Source organism: Biomphalaria glabrata, chromosome 11, assembly GCF_947242115.1.
Source record: "Biomphalaria glabrata chromosome 11, xgBioGlab47.1, whole genome shotgun sequence".
NCBI classification, from domain to species: domain Eukaryota; kingdom Metazoa; phylum Mollusca; class Gastropoda; family Planorbidae; genus Biomphalaria; species Biomphalaria glabrata.
Genome location: NC_074721.1, coordinates 19,786,091 through 19,808,660, shown reverse-complemented (window position 1 = coordinate 19,808,660; position 22,570 = coordinate 19,786,091). Strand labels below are relative to the sequence as shown.

General features: G+C 34.4%; 1 protein-coding gene across 1 annotated transcript; it reads left to right on the top strand.

The window, feature by feature from the left end:
- The first annotated feature begins 5,977 nt into the window (after window positions 1-5,977).
- Window positions 5,978-18,217, top strand: LOC106070529 (MKI67 FHA domain-interacting nucleolar phosphoprotein-like). The gene is made up of 5 exons (XM_056004730.1): window positions 5,978-6,108; window positions 12,818-12,958; window positions 13,786-13,894; window positions 14,956-15,161; window positions 18,049-18,217. Exons 1-5 carry the CDS (start codon window positions 6,055-6,057, stop codon window positions 18,196-18,198), a joined length of 660 nt encoding a protein of 219 aa, XP_055860705.1. The 5' UTR covers window positions 5,978-6,054; the 3' UTR covers window positions 18,199-18,217.
- The last annotated feature ends 4,353 nt before the right edge of the window (window positions 18,218-22,570 follow it).

The window sequence follows — 22,570 nt, the reverse complement described above, 5'->3', positions numbered from 1 at the left end:
CACTTACAAAGGTGTGGTATACACCAATGAAAATTAATTGCCGAGGGTAGACGGCAAAAAAAAAAAAAACTGATTCTACCACAGGTGGACAATGGTTATGCCTGTGCTCAGTGTGGCATAATATGTAGGTCACAGCTGGGGCTGAGTAGCCTCTGGAAACAGCATTCCTCATAAGTCTTAGGAATCAAAGACAAGCCTATCATTTTTGTAGCTTCTGTAAATGCATGAAATGCCGTCACAAATGACACAAGTCCTCTGTGAGTTTGATGGATTATAAACATCTTACTTCTTTGCCTTATATTAAATGGTCCTTCTCTCTACTGTTCCTCTAGGTACTTGCGTTTATCTAAATATCATTGATATATCGTAACATGTCATCAAAATAAAAGCTAGAATCTCTGCAACTCCTGTACAAGTCAGAAGTCATCAATAACACGTGCCAATTAAAAAATAACAATTTAGATTAGTCAAATTAGTGACTGATTATTCGATTCATTTAGGCCTATAAATTATAAATTTTATTTGAATATATAATGATCCTTTACACTTTGTGACTTTACTAGTATACTTTGGAGTAGACTTGTTGAGCTAAAGTCGGAAGTACACATTGAGTTTTACTGTGATCTACTAGATTATTAGATGTAGATCTATATATTATTATATAGATAGTAGAGAGAGTATCTCATCAATAGTATCTGTCATATCGTGATCAGTAGGCGGCTGCAGGTTTATAGATCTATTCCATGACAAAAACCCTGGCTAGATTTAGATCTACTGGTCTAGACATCTAGATCTAACAAGAATTAAACTAGAAAACTGAATTAGAGAAGTAGCTTTCTGGATCTAGAACTAGAATCTATATTACTAATATTAGATCTAGTTGCGTCGAACGCTTAATTTTTGGTTGTTGTTTTTAATAAATGCACATAAAATACATTGTATTTTGGCAATAAAAATACCCAGTTGGTAGTCAAATAATTCTAATAATTAATTAATGAATGACTATCAGTATTTGTTTTAGATCTATCAGATTCATATGACTATGACTTATTATTTATACTTATTTTGTTGTATCATTCGTCCAAGAAAATCTAGCTCTAGATCTATTTCATTTTAGATTAGGCTATAGTTTTTTTTTTGGTCATTTTATTTAGGCTACAATATTACCGAGATGAACTTTTTCTTTGTTTCCCACGAGACGTGTATGCCTATAGCCTAGTCCTTTCGATAATAATAATAAAAAAAAAAACGATTAGAAATGCGTAGCTTGGAGTGTCAAAACTGTATTAGGCCTCCTATTTTTATTTTTATTTCGTGCAATTTAGTATATCGTAACCAATACGCATTTAGCGGAACGGTAGACAGGTCTTCATACAGATTTAGTGTAAATAAACCAAACACAGAAACACTGAAAGATTGTATTTTCGGAATTTAGATTCTATTTTTTTGAAAAAATGTGGCATTTTATAGGGTGGTCGAAAAAAAAAAAACTTTTGTGACGATCTCTTATTCGGGAAAATTTTATCTATTATATCAGATAGTCAGAAAATGGATGAAGTTTTTACACATCTAATCAAATAGAGCGTACGAAAGTTTTACACCCATTGCAAGGGACTGACTGAGTAAATCTCTTCTTTGGTATCATCATGGATTTCTCCACATTGCACCATGCGCGAAAATGATGCGCGACGGCACTTCGACTCTCTTTGGCTTTGTAAAAAACTCGAAGCTGGTGTTCCATTAGTATAGTTCCATGATGTAACAACACCAATGGACCAGGAAACTTGTTTTGATCGTATAAAGTAATACAATTTTAAAGATTATTTCGCGTTATTTTTCTACATAAAAGCAAACAGGACAATACGTCGTATTTGATAAGACTCTTCTAACTCGTCTGGAAAAAGTAGAGTAGCGTTAACTGATCACCTAAGAACAGCATGGAAACCCCTTCCCCATCAACTTTTTAAAAATATGTTCCAATAAACACTACTGTTAGTTAGTTCTTTATGTTGAACCAATACAGTGAGCTGATTACCTACTTTTATTGATTTTTACTCAAATGTAAAATGATTGTCAATTCTATTATAAAATCCCATTGTTATTGCAAATTTTACGATGAAATTTAATTAAAATTAGAAAAAGACTTAACATCACTTGAACAGGTTTCCTTTAATATAGGCCTACTTTGAGACAGAAATGGTATAACGTTGTGCTGTGTCATTTACATTTGAACTACCATCTAGATGTGTCTAGGCATGTTTGGGCATATATCTAGAGATTTTATTATTATTATATTTTCCAATGTGTCTGCTTCTGCCAAGATATAATTTTTCCAACTTAAAAGCCACTCACAAAATGGTGTCACCCGGTGGTTTTTAAATAGTCAGCTAAGTATGCAAAATAACTGTGGTGAATAAGAAATAAAATAGTACATAGATGCACGTAACAAAGATAAAGTTTTATTTATTTATAATTTAATAATAATGATAAATATTTATTTCAAGAATTAAATGACATATTGTTTCTTTAAACGTAATAATGTGACAATGTCATAGACATAAATAAATATAGACTGGCCGATTAAAGAGTTTTATGAAACGAAAATCTGTGACTTGCAATTTTGTGCACTTTATTATACAGCATTTATGAGCAGTATAAAAGTTAAGTATTCATATCTATTTCAGTCACACGCCTATATATATTGTAAATAAGGAGGCAGTGTAGTTTTGTTTAATCTCTAAGAATGAAGATCATGCAGTTTTTCATAATTCGGAAATCCGAATACAATAGATATACATGTTTTCAAGTTACATGAAGTTACTTCCTTCGGCCAGTCTATATTTATTAATGTCTATGGACAATGTATATCAGATATTTATATTAGGGTTACCATTTTACAACATTATCAAAAGCACAGTTAGGCCCTACTTAGACTTATGAACGAACATTATTTATATGTCTGTCGTCGCATAGTGCAGAATTGTAAAAAGGTCTTGCCAAGCTAAAAAGGTTAAGAACCGCTGATCTAGACTAATAGTAGACTTTTGCCTTTGGTAGGCTTCTTGCCACTGAATTACAATGTGAGGTTTGAACACAGAAGATAAAAGGTCCCGGTACTCAGTGATGGATAGCGTCACTTTTTAAACTACTAATTAATTAATAATAATACCATAATTTTCATACTTTCTACAAACTTAAAACAATTAAAATGATCTTGTTCGTGAAATATGATATACCATAACACTTCTCGTCAACAGTCAATCTGCAGTTGTTTTTTTTTCTGATCTTCAGGGCCGCCTGTGTTCGAAATGTAAAAATGCCACCCCACCTACTTTTTTCTAAATAAAAAAGTATTACAACTGAACTGGATCATGTACCAAAAGCACCCGTTAATTTAAATCCATGTTTGTAGATCTTTCCTTTTTTCCCCTTTCATGTTTGCACCGTTGTCGTATCCCTCGTGCCCTCTTAGATGTTTTATTTTCAAATTTTAATATTGCATTTTTTTTCTATTGCGAAGTTACAAAGTGCTTCTCCAGTTGTACCAGTAATTAGACGAAACCCCAGAAAATGTTCATGTATTGCAACATGGGGTGTATAAGAAACAGAAGCAATAATAACAATACATTGTTCAGTTTGAGACATATCTGGTGTACAATCTAATTTTGTGTGAAAGTATTTGTGTGCTTATACAATTTCAAGGATTTTATTTTCTATTTCCCTCAAATTTTGAAATTCTCTGTATTAATTGATTGTGTGTATGTCAAATAAACTATTTGAGAATCCTTTGAAATCGAGACATTGCCGCTAATAATTCGTGCTAAGGCTGCTTTTAAAAATTTATGCATTCTTTAATGCGGTGTATCTATTGTTTTCTTTTCAAGAACAATTTTTTTTTTAATTTTCTTTCTTCACTATATTCGTGTCTTTTCAAAATTAATATGTCGTCTTGATTTATTTATTCCTAAAACAACGAACATGGACCACTAAATGCAAAATATAGTGACTCGAAATACAAAAGACATTGACGGTGAATCTTTTTCAACGTTTAGTAAACTTTGATAATGATTATCAGGATTGTATTTTGGAGAGATGTGCATTTTGTCCAAAATCATCTAACATACGTGAATACAAATGTATCCAACACACCATTAAGACAAAATGAAACAACTTAACGCTGAGTATTTTTTCTTGAATTGAAATACAATAAATAATCCTAAGTACAAGTCACTTAATAACTTGAAATAAAACACATTAAGGCAATGTTTCTCAAACATTTCTGGGTGAAGACCTCCTAAATGACAAAATTTTCGTTCGAGCTCCCATTAGAAACTGGGGACCTAGAGGAGCGATGTAGGCTCCCACAGTGAGGTCCTTGAGTTTTTCTAAGAATGTAATGAAAAAGAAAAGTAACTTAGTCATAATTATAACACAATATTTAATTTTTTTTTTATTCATAGTAATTTAACACTATGTATTTTTTTATTCATAGTAATTTAACACTATGTTAAGAATCCCAATATACATAATTTAATTTTACTAGAACGAGTCCAATGGATTTTTTGAAATAGTGTTGCTTACATATTTTGAAGCTTTGTATAAAGGTATTTCTAGAGATAGAATTGAGCATTCGGCGGGTTTCCGCTCAAGGCAATGGGTCTTATTTCAGGGCCCAACCCTGGGGCTGAGTGTATTTTGGCGTTTTCAGCTTCAGAAATTCTTTGATAAAAAGACCAGTATTAAAGTGTTTTCTTTTAAAATGCACTATTCATCCTAGTAAAAAAAAAGTCTAATAATAAAAAGGCAGCCCTAGCCAATAGTATTATTCGAGGGACATTCTAATTCTAGGTATGTATAACACACGGACTTCTGTAATGAGTGTGATCTTTTTTTAAGATCTTCCTGCTAAGTAAGACGTCTCTGTCGCGGACATTTTTTTCACACAAAAATCGTCACTTTAATGAAGTGCAATAGTCGGAAGAAATTCGACCAATCTCAGATAAGAGAATCCAGAAGAATCACACTAGCGGAGTCGTTTTGAAATGTTTTTTTTTCCCAAAAAGTTTCAATTCATATTGTTGGATACGCCTCTCGCGAAAACGGTATATATTTGATCATGTATTATTAGAAGATTACTTAATATATTTTAATTTGTAGACATTGGTTATATTTAGACACGGATTGATAACTACAATGAAAATTTTATTTAAGTTTTGTCACCCCCACCCCTTGTTGTTGGTCCGTCGTTGGCTTGTTGCTCCAAACAGCTAGTAGCCTACAACTTAATGTAGATCTACATTGATAATGACCCCAAATTATTCTACGCTTAACTAACAGCCATTTAACAGAAAAGTGAAAATATTTTTTAACATTGAGTTTTTAATTACTAGATCAATTTACAGTATTCTACTAAACAAAAATATCTATATGCAGTAAGTAGACAAGATAATAATACGAAAAAAAAAGTTTTCCCTATCTGCTTCTGTAAGCGTCATTCGAAATAAATATTACAGACGACCATTAAAGATTCAAGGTCAGAAATGATTAGGCGCCTATGAAAAAACCCCGTTGGTATCACCGCCTTATCAAAAGTTTCCAAAAGAATTTCTTATGTACGAATGTCGTTTTTTTTTATTTTAATTTTTAAGGGTTATGGAATAATTAAAATGTATATAAAATTTATAGGTTTACTAAACTAAAAATAAAAAAATAAAATAAAGGTAGCTTTGGAATAATGATTTGACCACTCCTACATTCGGCCGCCTGCGTGCAATGCACACAAATAGGTAGCGGCGGCCCTGCTGATCTTCATATACGTGTGTTTGTTCAAAGAAAAAAGCTTTTAACTGTAAATCTAAATGCTATCCAGTATAATAATTTATTAGCTTAAAAAAAAAATTAAATGCTGAAAAAAAAAAAAGATCTGGGAGATCCATTTATCTCAATTAGTCCGATCCCATTTTGGACACAAGTATAGGCAAGTGCAACTTTCATAATCCAGCTTTTTAATTTACCATCATTATTTTGGGTCTAGCAGATCGTAGTGTAAACAAAATGGCAGCGACCACGCGAAAAAGGCCTGCTAGAAAATATGCTAAAAAGGAAAAGGTAATAGATCTATTATATTTTGTACTCTCATAGATAAAATCATCCATTATTATTATTTCTAAATTTATATCTTGATTATGGATAGATCTAGATCTAGATGATATTGATGAGAATTCTAATCGCTTTATTTATACAACTTTTACTTTTAGTCTTTTACTTTTAGTCTGCTTAGCGTTTAGAGTTTAGAGTATTTAGACTACTTCAGTACTTGGCTTGGAGTGGACTCGTCGTCACTTGTGAGACTCTGACTGAGAGTCTTGTGATTGTGTTATAGATTCTAGATCTAATCATTTATAATAATGTGTGGTCTTAGAAAAGATTAGAAATCTAGAGTAAAGGATGGTTGTCGTACACGCTAAGCCATTCTCCGGCCATTTTTAAGTTTCAAAATTCATAACTCCGTAATGGTCTAACCTATGAATAAACTGATGGTGTCAATGAATTCGTCATCCTTTTGTCTATAAAAATAGCTATTTTGTAATGTATCACTACGCATAGTTAAAATTAGATCTGATGTGAAGAGGGGTAGGTTGGGTTTTCTGATGCGTAAAAGTTTTCGTCATGATTTTTGTCTCTGTAAAAGTTGTTGGCCGGTTTGGAGATTTATCGGACACTTCAAAGGAAATAGATGTCTTCTATATATTAAACATGTTATTATTAAGACATTTCATCCTTAATTTTATTATTCTGTACATTAGCGCAACGACACAAGCCATATTATATATATATATCACTTTTCCCATGCTCCACGCTTTCATTCTCGGCTTGTAACTGACGTCACACCACGGCCACTACTTTGGGCCTAGCCTAGCTGGTCGCGCTGGGGGAAAAAATCGCCTCTGTTGGGGGGGGGGAGGGAGAGAAGAGGAGGAGTATTCTCTCTAGTCTACCTACGGGGCACTTTTTTTTCCCCGTAGCACAGCTCCACTAGTGCAGTGCGTGCCTGTCTCACCTTAGCCTTTATGGTACCAGTCAGATAATTGCTAGTCTCCTGCTCTCTCTCTCTCACCTGCTTTTTTTTTTTTAGAGCGTGTAATGGTATGCTTAAGAGACCTGGAAAAAGGGGGGGGGGGAGAGAGACTTCATGTAGTATACTCTCTTTTGATTTTGACAATCTCTTAGAATGTTGATGTTTCACACAATGGCCATTTAGCGCACCTGGTCGATCAATAATTGTAGGCTCGAGGTCTACAATGATATTGCTATTGTGACTTTTTTTTTTTTTCAGCTGCCCATTGATGCCAATTTATTATTGTATACATATGTGCACCTAAGTGCTATAACATTTGTCCATATTTGTTGCATATTAATTGGTTTAATATACGTTTTGCATACACCACATTAACTTTTTTTTTTTATAAATATGTTACGAATTTTTTTTTGTGAAACATGTAACAAACACACACAAGAACACATACATAACTTAAATATACATTTTGTACTATATTATTTTAACAAACAACAAAATTATTCTTGTAAATGTTTAAAAAAAAAACAATTTAACAATTTGTTTATTTCCCCAATGTACTGTGTCAAGTTATTTCCCTTTGATGACTAGCGTCATATGACTATATGTTTTCTTATTCAGAAAGGTAAAACTTGTTGGCCACCCCCTATTTACATGTTAAGTGTGAAAGGAGAGTCTGGGTTGTACAATTTATCTGTTTCTAGTGCCTATTTAGAAGCATTATATCTGGGTTTTAATTGGGTAATGCATCTAGGGGCTTAAAAATCGTCTTAGCTCCAGACCCTATCTCGTTCTTCCCCTTGGGAGAAAAAAAGCTAAGTTTTACAGTAGTCTACTTTGACCCCAGATAAAATTACTTTCTCTCAATATAAAAGGGAGCTGTACGTGTCGGAAGTGTGACGAAATAGTCCATGCACAATATTTATGCGGAAGTTGGGTAGTAAAGATTCAAATAAAGAAAATTTAATAATAATACATCGAGGTGTCCGATATGCGAGACGAAACCCGGGTGTCCGTCAACCATCCTTTACTCTAGTTCAGTTGTTGTGACTGTGTAAAGCAGTGATTCCCAAAGTGGTCTATATAGACCCCAAGGGGTCTACGAAGACCTCCAGGGGGTCTACGAAAATGAAAAAGTAAATTGGGGGTCTATGAGATGTCCATGGGGGTCTACGGTTGTGGCTTTCATTTAAGCAAGTTATGACTTTATTTTTCACACCCCGTTAATGTAATTATTTGTACCTTAATTTATAAATATTTATCCCGCTATTGAAATGTAAAATTGTTGCATTTAATTTCAATACTTATCTAAATATTTACTTTTGTCTACGTGTAACTAATGTTTAACAAAAAGAAATCTAGATTTTACATCATAGATTATTTATTTCCTTGGTTAAATAAGCGGATGTCTAAGTGCCTTTTTATGACCATTTGAAACCAATTACACTGAAGGATTATTTGAGACGATGCTATCCTCGTAAAAAGATAAAGGTGATAAAAAATTTCAAAAACTCAAAAATAAAGTTCAGAATAAACCCACATATTCTTTCTTCAACATCATATAGAAAAGATGGTGATTTGTGAGTGTCTTTATAAGATCTCTTTACCTATACCCAAATATGGAAAACACTGTAGATAAAACATTGATTTTACCAGCCTTTGAAAACTGTTTTACACAAACCTTCATCTGATATTATGCAACAAATTTCTTTAAGCAACACTACAATTCAAGGCCACATCGGTGGGATGAGCATTAAAGTTGCAAACTGCCTAATGGTCTTCGGCTCCATATTTATCCCCAGGGCTGACCCATGTTTGGATATAGCTGCAAAGCAGCAGAGGATTGAATTCTGTTTTCCTTTGGCTTGGTGGGCTGCAAGCCAAGGCTAATGAGTCTCTCCTGCCAAAGCTTACTGATTTAGGCGCCAGTTACTCGTCTTTGACCCTTCTCATGTTAGTGAAAACAGCTCCGTGGGCCCAATATTTGAGCCAGACGTGAAAGATCAAGAAATACACTAGAAACTGCTTTTTCAAAAACTTTTAAAATAATATTAAGGCAAATTGATTAATTAATTAATATTTAATGTTTGAATGACTACTTCATAGAACAATAAAGTTCTATATGAAACATAATATCCGTAATAACGAATGATGAACATGCAAAAAAAACACATTTCTACTGTGTTTGGTGATTCCAGCAATACATATTTATTTTATTTGGTTTAAATTTAAATTTTATCAGTAAAAAAAGATAGATCTCTCTAACCTCTGATGTAGCTTTAAATTACTTTTTCACTCTTTGACTCAATACAGTTAGAAATTAGTTTTAAAAATGAGTTTATGAATCTGCAAAAATGAAATACAAGTTAAGCAGGGGGTCTACCGAAAACCAGAATACATGGCAAGGGGTCTACGAGACAAAAAAGTTTGGGAACCACTGGACTAGAGAAAGACAAGGATCCATTCTCTTACTCACTAAATTCAATCCTGTTTTTTTTAGTACAATTTCACTACTGTCATGTTGTGATGCTAGTTAATAATTAATTGAAATGTATTTGAATTAGAAATATACATTATTTCATCTTTTCTTTTAATAACTGTAAAAGTTTATTAATAAAAATAAATATAATAGATTTATGATATAATGTTTTGTTGATTTAATTAAAAGTTTTCATATATTTCAACCTGACACTATTTCATAGTCCTGTGCTCTGTTCACTACAGAGTGTGTTGTGTTAATACAAAAAAAAAAATAATAATTTTTATGTTCACTTAGAGCACATGATTCCTCAAGGGGACTAATTCAACTTAAACCACCATATCGGTCAAGTATGATATTTTCCAGTTGCACCAAACAAAATAATTAATTACCAATAGTTAATTAACTAACTAGTTATTTTTTTTTTCAATTGATTCTTGCGTTATCAGGTAAAAAAGAAATAATTGTGCAAAATTTCAGCTTAATACGAGATTGAATGTGGGAGAAATAATGTGGACAAACTTTTATCATACAGAATGAGTTGACATATAATTATAAGCTTTGTAAAAACCAAGCAAAACATATTTTGACACAAGCACTTGCATCAGTGCCACTTTTTTTTCCCAGTAAATCTTAATACTCAACTTCTCAACTTTTATGAACCCTGAAACCAAAATGCACAAACCCTGAAATTAAGTGTGTACCAGCAAAATTGTTTTTAATTTCTAATTTACTTTTTGACAATAAACAAGTAAACATTAGAACTAACTAATGAAAGGAAGCTATGCACACAATTTTTTTAATCCTCATAAAGTAAAAAATTATATAACACGATGATGCAATCATAATTCATTCACTCGCTGACTGGTTGCACAATTATTGAAACAAACAAGGTGTATGCTAAAGTCTGTTGTCAAATGGAGGGGGGGGTATATAGTGTAGTATAAAATAATCGATCGACCAGGTACAATAAAGACTGCTGTGTCCAAATGGAAGCTGGTGTCAAGCTGGTTATGCTTGCAGAGCTTGTAAGAAGCTTGAGTGGACGTGTGCTGGGTATTGTCTCAAAGAATGTTATGATCAGAAGAGGGTGTGACACCCCCCCCCAAACCCCCCCCCCCCCCCCCCCCCCCCCCCATTGTTCACTGAACATAATTAGAAGAGTGGAGATGCTCTGAGTGAGAAAGAGTATGAGAACACCTATCACTCCTCCTCCACACACTTCCCTTCTAAAATATTCTCGCAAGAGGCATTTTATTTAATTTCTAGCGCAGCCAGCTACAGGTAAAACAGTTGTGTCTAACGACCTTGGTGTGACATCCATCACAAGACAAGAAATGAAGTTGTGGAGTGTCAGAAAGGTGACAATGGCTGGTGACACTGGTGTTCTTGCGCTGGAGTACTTTCTTTAATCTGCTTGATACTTCCATCTGTTTGATCAAGCATACTAGATCTAATAAGGGGGAAATTAGCTTTCAAAAACTTTTACATCATTTTTAAAATTTCAACCAAGCGATAAAGCGTAGACTAAATAAATGGATCTAGAAAAAAAAAATCTAGATCTATATCTACTTTATAGACAAAAAGATGAGGAATTCATTGATACAAGAATAACTAGAATTAGAAATCTAGCTATAATGGCTAAATAATATATATATCTATAGCAGTTTTTCATAGGCATAGATATAGATGTAGGTATTATATGAATTGACTAAAAAAAAAAAAAAACGCCTATTGCAGTATTTCCCAAAGTTCGTTTATTATTTTCAACAATTATTCTATTTTTTAAGGGGGTGGGGAGAAAGGGGTACTTAGATTTACGAAAATTATTGAAGCGGTACGCCTATTTGGTATATGTTGAAAGTATGGGAAACACTGGCCTAGTGGATAGCAAGTTTCTGTAACATTTCAACATTAGGGTTCAATTTAGTTAGATTTAATCTGTCATAACTTCTCGATTAGAGGATATTGGTTTTATATTTGAAAATTAGGAAATTTCATGCAATCTATTGTATGCTTCATTACCTAATCCTCACAAGAAACATTGAGATTATGCCTTCGTTTTGATCAAATTTAGGTAATCACCTTATAGCGTAAGTTACCCTCATTAAATTTATGAAATAAGTCTGTAAAGATTTTTAGCACCCAAGAACTCAGAAATAGATATTGTCAAACATAAGCCTTTCGACAACTATCATTCTTCATTGTGAAGGATCAATTGATCAAAGTTTCAGGCAATGAGCAGTTCTTTATGGATTTCTTAATTCATAGCAAAAAGAAAGCATGATAATAATAACACTATATTATCAGGCAAGGTTAACTAGTTCAGCTTTTTTTTTTAGTAGTATGTCTTTGGAAAGTAATTACATAAGAACCTTCCAGTTTCTTAACTCCTCTTACCATTCCACCTTTGAATTGTATTGTTGTTTAGAGAAATGTTTTTATTATGATATCAGATGTGTGTGGCTTTTAATAGTGCAGTTTTCTGGAGTTTGATATAGGCCTAAGAAAAAATATTGTAAGACACTCACAAACCTCTTTTCTTTTAGGATGTTTAATCAAACATTTTGTTCTACTGTTCTGAACTAAAAGTGTTGGAAAGTATTTCAAATCTCAATCTATTTTATCATGTTGTCATTGTCTCAAATGGTGTTCCAGGTTAGATAGTTTCATTGTAACTTAGCTTAAAACTTTGTTACAAAAAAAGCACATATGAAATGGCTTGTTCGACAAGGACGAATACAGACAAAATGTCTAGTAACCAACACTTTCATTTCCACAGTTCTTTTTAACTAGGCCATGTACAATGTTACTTTCGTGTAGACAAAATTACAATGTTTAAAATAAGATGACAAAATTTTTTTAAAAATTTTTAAAAATTCATTAGACAGTGTTACAATTGAAAGGATTAAGTAAGGTAAAATCATTAATGGGAAATGAAATATAAAGTCTCGATATATGCTTAAATGACTTCCACTCTCGTAGACCCCCATTTACAGGTCATGGACCCCCAATTTATTTTTTCACTTCCGTAGACCCCTTGGAAGTCCTCGTAGACCCCTGGGGGTCTATATAGACCACTTTGGGAATCACTGCTCTAGTCCCTAATATACACTTGGGTAGAGCTGATTAATACATCCTATGAATATGACACACATATTAATACATCTAGTCCATAATATTTTGTTAGCTAAGTTAAAGTATGTTACTGATTTCTTATTTTGATTATTGATATTTAAAAAAAAAAATTTGTTTGTTTTTAGGTGGATATCTCAGAAGAGGATAGAAAGCCAGGTGTTATTTACATTGGCCATATGCCTCATGGTTTTTGTGAAAAAGAACTTCGAGCATATTTCTCTCAATTTGGTAAAGTCTTGAATGTTAAAGTATCCAGGTCTACCAAGGTAAGAGTCTCCTCCAAGCAGACAAAAATCTGTTTCTGGACAATAGTAACAAACACTTTTCTGTTATTTTGAATATATTCCATCAATTCTTTAGCTAGGGGGTTCTCAAACTTTTTCAGTTCAGGGACACCTTTACAAGCCATGTGATGTTAGTGGACCCCCACACAGCCTGATCTGTCCAAATTGCATATTTTTTAACTGCTGGCATAATGAAACTCTGTGCAACTGTGTGTGCTTTCTGTCTCTGCGCTATTCGCTTGTTTTTCTAAGCTGTGGTTAGATGGGCATGCGTTCATGAAGCCTAAGAGCTTTTTCATTCACTGTTGTCACCTTGCTTATAACTTTCTGATAATTTTCACACACTTTAACTTGATGTTTAGAGAAATCTACGGGTTGGTCTTTTATTTTTATTAGCTACAAGATGACATTTTAGTTACGCTGGTTTCAAACTTTTGTTTGATTATACATTCAAATATTGAGGCTGATCACTGCATGCCGACATTGAAGTCTAGTCTGTGACTTGGTAACCTTGACCTATGTCTTGATGACATTGAATTTTAGTTACATGCTGACATTAAAGTTTAGTTTATTTATAACATGCTAACAGTGAATTATTTATCTTTTTAATGATTTTTAGCTAGAAATCAATATTTGAATATTGATAAGCTATAAGGTATATACATTATATCTATTTACATCATTTTACTTTTTTTCTAATAGCTTTTTAAATTTAATAGATTTTTTTTTTTCAAAGGTAACCTATGTAATTAACAAAATTTTTTTTACATTTTTATATTTTCACCTTTACTTTTCTTTTTCACTCGTAGAATGGTCATGCCAAAGGTTATGCTTTTGTCAAGTTCAAGTATGCTGCAGTGGCCAAAACAGTGGCAGAAACATGCCACAACTACTTATTCTTCAACAAGTTATTGAAATGTAAGCCCAAAGAGTTAGCTTATACTTAATAGTTTTAATTTAATAGCAAAACAGGAATGTATTTAGGAATTTTTAAGCAGTATATAGTCCATTACTTTTTGTTACTGAGAAATCATTTCTATCATTGAGAATACATGAGCAAACTCTGAATAGCATAAATTGCTTTTATTTTATGCCAGGCTCTGTATTCATTCTTGAGTGTGATTCACAATATTTTGTTGTTTACATACTTTACTTAATAAACTGAGAAATAGTTAATACCTTTTGGGTTGATAAGTAATAGACACAGATTATTGAAGATAAATCCTGTCACAATGTTCCACATAAACCACATCCAATTTTTCTCAAATGTATTTATATCCTCATATGAACAGTAAAGGTAGCAGAATGTGTGTGGATAAAGTTTATTCACTATAGGAATCTCCTGTAAGCCCTATTCTCTTGTTTGAATATTTTGTTCAGAGTGCATCACATGTAAACGTAACATAACAAAATGTTATCGTTTCAAGTAGGCAGTGTAAGCCTAGTTTGTGAGATTTGTTTTTTGTTTAATTGGTATCAAGAACTTTATAAAGTTGTCCGATTCAGGGTAAACTTGTGTTCTTGTTCATTTGCCAGTTGTAGGAGAAGAAAACCTTTGCTGTCTTGCAGCTATACCCAATCATGGGGAGTCGACCCTGAGGAAAAATCAGGAGCTGGTGACCCTTAGGCAGTTCACACAGTGCTATACCCTGGCAGAGTGATGCCACTGACCCCAGCTGTATCAGCACTTAGATGGTGTGTGTGTGGGGGGGGGGACTTCAAAGGATGTGTGGTTGACATTGTTCTGACAACAGCTGATGCCCAGACATTCATCTCATTTCCATGTTATGATCCAAGTCTCTTCGCGGCTGAAGGAGGTCATATATAAATAGTTGAAAGTTTGATAAATCTGGTGGGTTACATGATTCAATCGGCCAATGTTGTAGAGAAAATGTTACAAGGGCTTTTAGGATTGGAACACCATCGTGCACTGCAGCCTTATTTCCTTATTAAGTGGAAATCTTGCTTATTTCTTTTAGGTCAGTATCGCCCTCTTGAAGAAGTTCATCCCAGGACATTTGTATCCTATCCATGGAAACCAGATTTGAAAAGAAAAAGACAGCACAACAATGGGAAGTCAGAAGGAAAGTTAAGAACCTCTCTAAAAGTATATACAAAGAAACAAGAAGGAAAACTCAAGAAGCTGAAAGAAATAGGATTGGATATAAAACTTAGTGATATTTTGGTAAGTTAATGCTTTCTTTTTTTTGTTATGTTACTATGCTTGTGGGTTTCTTAGCAATATCTCAGCATAGTTTTAAACCTCACCACAAAATTAATTGAGTACATACTGTTCTTTTTGTTCCCTTCCTTCTCTCTATTTCAATCATCTTCACCACATTTCTAGACTTCAACCTTTTCCCTACCGACCATGTGATGTTTTACTTTTACCTAATCCAAAACACTATTTTTGAATTCCACTATCTCATCGTAATAATTTTATTTATTTACTACACATTTTCCCTGTTTCAGACATAACTGTTTTTTACCTATTTAAGCAGTATTATTTAGTATTTAGGTCTGCAGTATCATTCATATGGTTTGTGGAATATTAAGACTAGTCTGGAGGTCCACACAAGGTTGGATATAAAAGGATAAAATTGTGATCTGTGACACTGGGTTAGGGTGGTTATTATAACATTTATTAATTTATTGCAAAATCTGGAAAGCAATACATTTGTACACAATCGGCCAATAGTCTTTTTAACCTTTCAAGCACCCGCAAGTGAGTTATATGCACCGTGTTGCACAAACTCACATGAAAAGAATTCCATGAGTAATAATACAGTACACAGAAGCGTGAATAGTTAAAACATCTAACTTTTTTAGTTTTTGTTTATAAATGTATATTTGTACAAAAAAAATATTTGTTTTTCCAGTATTATACTGATTAAGATTTGCCTGCTTACTTGCTTTTGCGCAGAACCCAAGCAATGATGAATCCATACTAATACAGTACAGTAGCATCTTATTAAAATATATTCACAAATAAGAAACTTAAACCAATGTTTAAACAAGAAAAATGATGGTTACTAAAAAGCAAATCCTGATTTATGGATCTTCCCTATTTGGTAGAATGAGGGTTAAGTGCCATTATGCACCTATTGAAAAAAACAACAGAAATCGGTGCTCATGGGGATTTGTGTCCGACAAACATTGAACTGGACATAAATACACTCATAAGATATAGCTGTTTTTTTTTACTTTTTCAATTTAACATCTTTTTTTTTTTTTTTTCTTTTTTTTTTTACTATTTTTACCATTTATGTAGTTTTTCACTTGGGATGTCCATAGGCAAGTTTCGAGTATAAAAGGGGTCCATGGGTCAGAAAAGTTTAGCAACCGCTGGTCTAAATACATAAGTAGACTTGATGAAGATGACATTTGTTGCGTGCCCTGAGAATTCCTGATCTGGGAAACAGAAACAAGCTCAACCTTTGCACTGACTGCACAAACTTCTTCAACAAAGTTGCAATGCAATTTACTGTTGCTCAGACTGTTGTCAGTGGTCCATGTTTCACCATGCTTTTCAAATTGTCACTTAACTATGCAGCATGTAATACACAATAGATGTCATAAATATGAAATTTCATATATTTGTAATTGAATTATATGCTGAAATATATATTACACAAAATATAATTGCTTATTCTTTCATGATTAAACATTTTGGCAATACAGTTTTTTTTCTTTTGACTGTCCAAAGTTGCCCAAGCGGATGACTTTAGGAATTAGTGACTTCTCCATCAGACATCTAGAGAAATGGAGATTTTTCAACTCAAAGTCTTAATTGTACTTTTAGATTATGAACTTTGCAATAAAATTATTTTTTTTTTCAAGCCTTAGGGATTTAACAATGGGTTTAGATATAACCTTTTGGAGGTGAGGTTTATTGCACAGTGAGTTTGGTTGTTGGAAGTGAGCTTTAGGGGTAAGCTAAGAACAATGTTTTCTAGTGTTATGAATATTGAGTTAAGTTTTATGTATGCATTTAATAGCATTTGGGTTTAGCAAGAAGTTTTAGAAAATGTTATTAGCAGCCAACAATACACTATTGCTACAGAACTATTTTGTCACAATTTGTGGTACCACTTTGTTTCTTTCTGTTGTTTTTCTCTTTTATATATATATATTAACAAAACTACCTGCATACGGTCAGAGGTCCTTTATAATCTTATGGTATAAATATTTTAGCAAATAGAAATTTAATCAATCTGATGACAAATTTGCAAATTATTATATTATAGAAGAGTAAAACAATGCTCAAATGATAATGCTACAGAGCGAAATCAGAAACACTAGACAGCAATACAATGAAGCAAGATTGAGGAACTAGCAAAGGAGGGAGATATGAGAGGAATGTATATAAAAAATTAAAGATGAAAAGAATTGATTTCAAGCTAGATCACACGTGTTTGAGAACAAAGATGGTCAGCTTGTTACAGAAAACAGCAAGGTCATTGAGAGAGTGGAGAATATGAACTGCCACAGGGAGGACCAGATCCGTAAGTGAGCCCACCAACACTCACTGAAACATCAGAAATAATTAGAAGAAGTAATATCAACAGAATAGGAAACAGCTCTTATAACCCCAATACACAAAAAAAGGATCCAAGCTAAAGTGCTGTAATTACAGAGGAATCTCACTATTAAATGTGACTTATAAGATCCTGTCTATGAAACTCTACAGGATTTTGGAATACCTAACAAACTGACAAGACTTCTTATCTTATATAATACAGACGTTAGTTCAAAAAAGAAGATGATTACATCCTATGCGTCATGGGCTTTAGCGCCACTAGGATGGATGGATGGAAGATATTTCTCGTCTAGAAATGGACTGGTGAAACTGCCTTGTATTAAAGACATTTTCTCTTTAAAATTTTTGTGGAAAATATAATATTTTCAAAATTAGTTACTAAATTTAGTTTGTCCAATGTTGCTCCCATTCAATTTTGGGCTCCCTCCCTCCCCCTCTATTATAGCCTTTTTACTTTAAAAATTGCATTTTTTTTTTGGTTTCAACTTAGAAGTTTTAAACTCATGCATTTAATGTTCTTGATCTGTTGCAGGATGTTCCAAAGAGCAGAGAGAGCCCAAGTAAAACACCACAGACAAAAACAAAAACACCTCAGAAAAAAGAAAACAATTCAGCATCAAAGACAAAAGAAACAACCAAGAAAGTAGTCAAAAGAAAACAAACTCTGTCAACTAAGAAATAAAAACAAATGTTTATCAATATTTAGTTGTGTAACATAGATCAAATCATCTTTGATTAGTTTTTACTATGTAAATATTTTATGTAAATATAAGCTGCTCCTTCACTGTCAATGTATTCTATGACTTGGGTTGTTTGCGTGACAATTTCTGAGTTTTGTGTTTGGTCGTCTTCTTATCTTATAAATTACACAAGAGAAGAGAATTATGTTCTACCTGTATCATGCATGTTAGTCAGGGACTTAAAACTCTGCTAAGTCAATTTCATGGCTCTAATGGCATTAGGGATGAAGAACTTCTACGAATTTGGTGCAATGGGGAAGGGGTGGATGAGGGCCAGTCTCATGACTGTATGGTCACTGCCCAACTCTTACCTGATGAGAGTCAAACTGTTCATTATGTTTTTAGAAACCTTTCACAGTGTTGCTGTACTAAGTCATTCTTTTAATTTATATGAGTCCATGAACTAGCACAGCCTGTTATGGAAAATATATTCACTGGGGTATTAAGCAGAAAAAAAAATACCCCTAAAATTCTTGATACCTGTACAAGAAATTTTCTGACATCCAAGAATTTTCTCAAGTATGCAACCTGTTGTCTTCATTATTATCAAAACAGTCCTTTAAACCAAAACACATATTCCATGGATTGTATATAATATTGCAAAGTGATTGTTTTTAGCAAACTTTAAAAATGAAATGTTTCACTAGATCCCAGATCTGACACACATACCAGACGGGTAAAGTGACCAAAATACAACACTGAATTTTAAGCCAGAACAATTTAAGATATATAGTAACTGAATAACTCCTATGGCAATTCCAGAAATGATAAATTGATCTAATTAACAAGTTAAATATATAAAAAAAAATACTTTAAAAAATTAGAAAATTAAATTAATTGAAATTGCATCAAATCAACTAATTTGATTCATCCATATAATTAGTTTTTAATGACTCAAAATGTCACCACATACTTGCAATAAGATTAAGGTTGGATGTCCGAAAATGTATGGTTTATCTGTGGACATAAACTTTTTCAGTGCGATCCGAGAGCACTAGTATTTTTATATTTGATTGACCCTCTCTTTGGATATACAGATAAAAGTATGTGGTCGTTTACTTTTAGGGTATTTACCCCCCTTCCCTTTCACTGACCTCCTTCATTAGTAGAGCGACTATGGTTCATCTCGAACAAGCGAGATTAAAGCCTGGGTATTGTTTATAGTCGGAACGATGTCACCCTCACAGCAGTTGCCCCCTCTCCGCGCAGCTGGTGTGACCACAGGAAAGGAATATCCAATACAGTTTTGGATCAGTAGCCCCGCAAGCCCTGCCAGGCTGTAGCACAGTGTGCAGCAATCTGCCTAAGGGTCACCAGCTACTGATTTTTCCTCGGGGTTGTCTCCCGAAGCCTTTCCCGCGTTTGGGTATAGCCGCAAGGCAGCGGAGGTTTGGATTAAGAGTTTTCCTTCTAGATGGGCAGCCAACCAACTAACTAGCCCCTCTTGCCCGAAGCTTACTGGTTTAGACGCTAGTTGCTCGCCTTTGCCCCTTCTCCTGTCTGCGGTAACGGTTCCGCCAGGGTCAGAATCTGAACCACATGTGTAGGCCAGGAGTTAGACTGGCTGTCAGAGGCTATTTGAGACGCGTGCCACTGGAAGCAAATACTCCAAACCAACTAGAACTTGGCCAGGAATAGTCTATGACGTGTAATAGTGAAAGCCCTCTGGAAGCTAGCACACCGACAAACCTTCAACCACCATCCAGTGCTATGCACCCACAAATACAGCACCAGAAGAAGAGAAAGAAGAATTTTATAACGCTTTCAATTTGAAGTAGAAAAACAACTAAAAATGATATCAAGCTTATTATGGGTGACCTGAATGCAAAAGTAGGTACAAACATGAGCTCTACATGGGTAAACATGGGGACTTATTTCTGCGCATTCAACGATCTTATCATAGGAAGAACCATCTTTCCACACAAAACTATACACAAGACAACATGGACCTCCCCAGATGGTAAAACGGAAAACCAAATTGACCATTTTGCAATCTCTCGGAAATGGAGAAACCTAGTTGATGTTATGGTGAGACGAGGAGCAGATGTAGCTTCTGACCATCATCTGCTAACAGCAACAGAGAGGATCAAACTCAAATCCTTTAAGGATTGTTCAGACCACACTACAAATTCAACACCCAGTACTTGAAGAGCGAGAAAAACATGGTACTCTTTAATTTTGAAGTCAAAAATAAATTTGAAGTAGGCCTACTTGCTGGACTAGTGACAGATGAAACCCTTGAGCAGCACTGCCTCACTCTCCAAGAGATATGGAAAAGACCATGTACAAACGTCCTAGGCAGGAAAACGAAACATTACAAGCAATGGCTGTCTGCGGAGACATGGGCCAAAATCCAGGAACGGAAAGAGCTAAATGAAAAGATAAACCAATGCCAGAATAAAGAGCAAAAAGCTAATCTTAGAACCCAGTATTGTGTAGTAAACAAGTCTGTAAGAATGAATGCAAGAGATGACAAAAAACGCTTCCTTCATGAAATGACAGTCGATGCAGAAAAGGTTGTACGAAATAACAAGAACCCAAGCAGGAAGAAATACTAACACCAACAAGCCAATGAAAGATATACAAGGAAAAATCGTCACCTGTGAAGTTGGACAGAAGGATAGATGGGCCGAACACTTTCGGGAAATTTTGAACCGACATCCTCCTGAATAGACATACCCCCAACAGCAGAAGAAATGGATGTTAACTCAGGTCCTCCTACTAAAGGGGAGACCATCAAGGCCATCAAGAATGCAAAAAAAAAAAAAGGAAAGGCGCCAGGCCCAGATGGTGTACCAGTAGAGGCACTAAAATATCAGCTGAAATGCTGCATCCACTGCTATGCAAGATTTGGGAACAAGAACAGGTCCCTAAAATCGGGAAACTGGGTTGTCTAATTAAATTACCCAAAAAAAGGTGACCTTACTCAATACAACAACTGGCGAGGAATCATGCTACTGTCCACCCTTAGCAAGGTCTTAACTAGGATAATATTGGAACGCCTAAAAGACGTCCTAGACAAAAGACTAAGACCAGAACAGGCTGGATTCCGTAAGGAGAAATCAAGCACTGACCACAATGCTACACTACGTATTATCATAGAACAATCTATCTAGTGGCAATCTCCTCTTTGTTGATTTTGAGAAAGCTTTCGACAGTATTGACAGAGACATACTACGGAATTCCAACAAAATTCACCAATATCATTAAACAGTTATACGATGACTCATCATGCCACAATGCCAAGTAATACACAATGGTAAGCTGACCAACCCTTTTCAAGTAAAAACAGGAATAAGACATGGATATAAGTTTTCGCCCTTGATATTTTTGCTGGTGATTGATTGGGTCATGAGACAGTCTTAGAAAATAAAAGCGGCATACAATGGACACAACATTAATAGGACCTGGATTCCGCCGATGACATCTGCCTCCTCTCAGACCAAACTCACCAGACTCTCAGAAATAGCGTAAAAGACTGGACTACTAATAAACAAAAAGAAAACAAAAGTTATGAGGATCAACAACAGACAAGAGAACCCAATCATGCTTCAGAGAGAGAACATCCTTGATACGGACCACTTCACGTATCTGTGTAGTAGAGTTAGTAAAGACTGATGCTGATGATGATATTCTAATTCGGATTAATAAAGCTAGGTTTGCCTTTTTAACCCTGCGAAAACCAGCTACCAATGTTGCAAGGTAGGCACTTGATTGGAACCTACAAGGAAAGAGGAAAGTGGGCAGACCCAACCAAACCTGGAAGAGGTCAGTCATCAGTGAAGCTGAGGGTACTGGAATGATATGGGAGCAGATAAAGAAAGCTGCTCAGAACCGAGTTCGGAGGAGAGGTGTGGTTGCGGCCCTATGCTCCCCTGGGAAAGGATTAAGTCAAGTAAGTCAAGTCAAGCCACTGGAAGCATTTTATAGGTAATGACGGAATAAGAACCAATACCACTTCCGGCGTTAACAACCTTGCGGACCCCCCCCCCCCAAATCACATAAAAAAATAGTGTTTAATATAATAAAATTGAAGAATGGTTTCTATTAGCTAAATAACAATTTCCAAACAATCCATACAAGAGAGAGAGGTAGGCCTACAGACCGTGAATTTAGTCTGTTTTTAATACCGTATAATAAGAACAAATATTGAACCTAATATTTCAATCTTCTATTGTTTTTATCACACGGCTGAGAAGAAGTTATATAAGAGAGCCTACAGTTCACGAGAGACGGTAAACTATATTGACTGTAATAACTGTCTGGTCCTGTATCCCCCCAGACACCCCCTTGCCCCTCCCTCAACACATTACT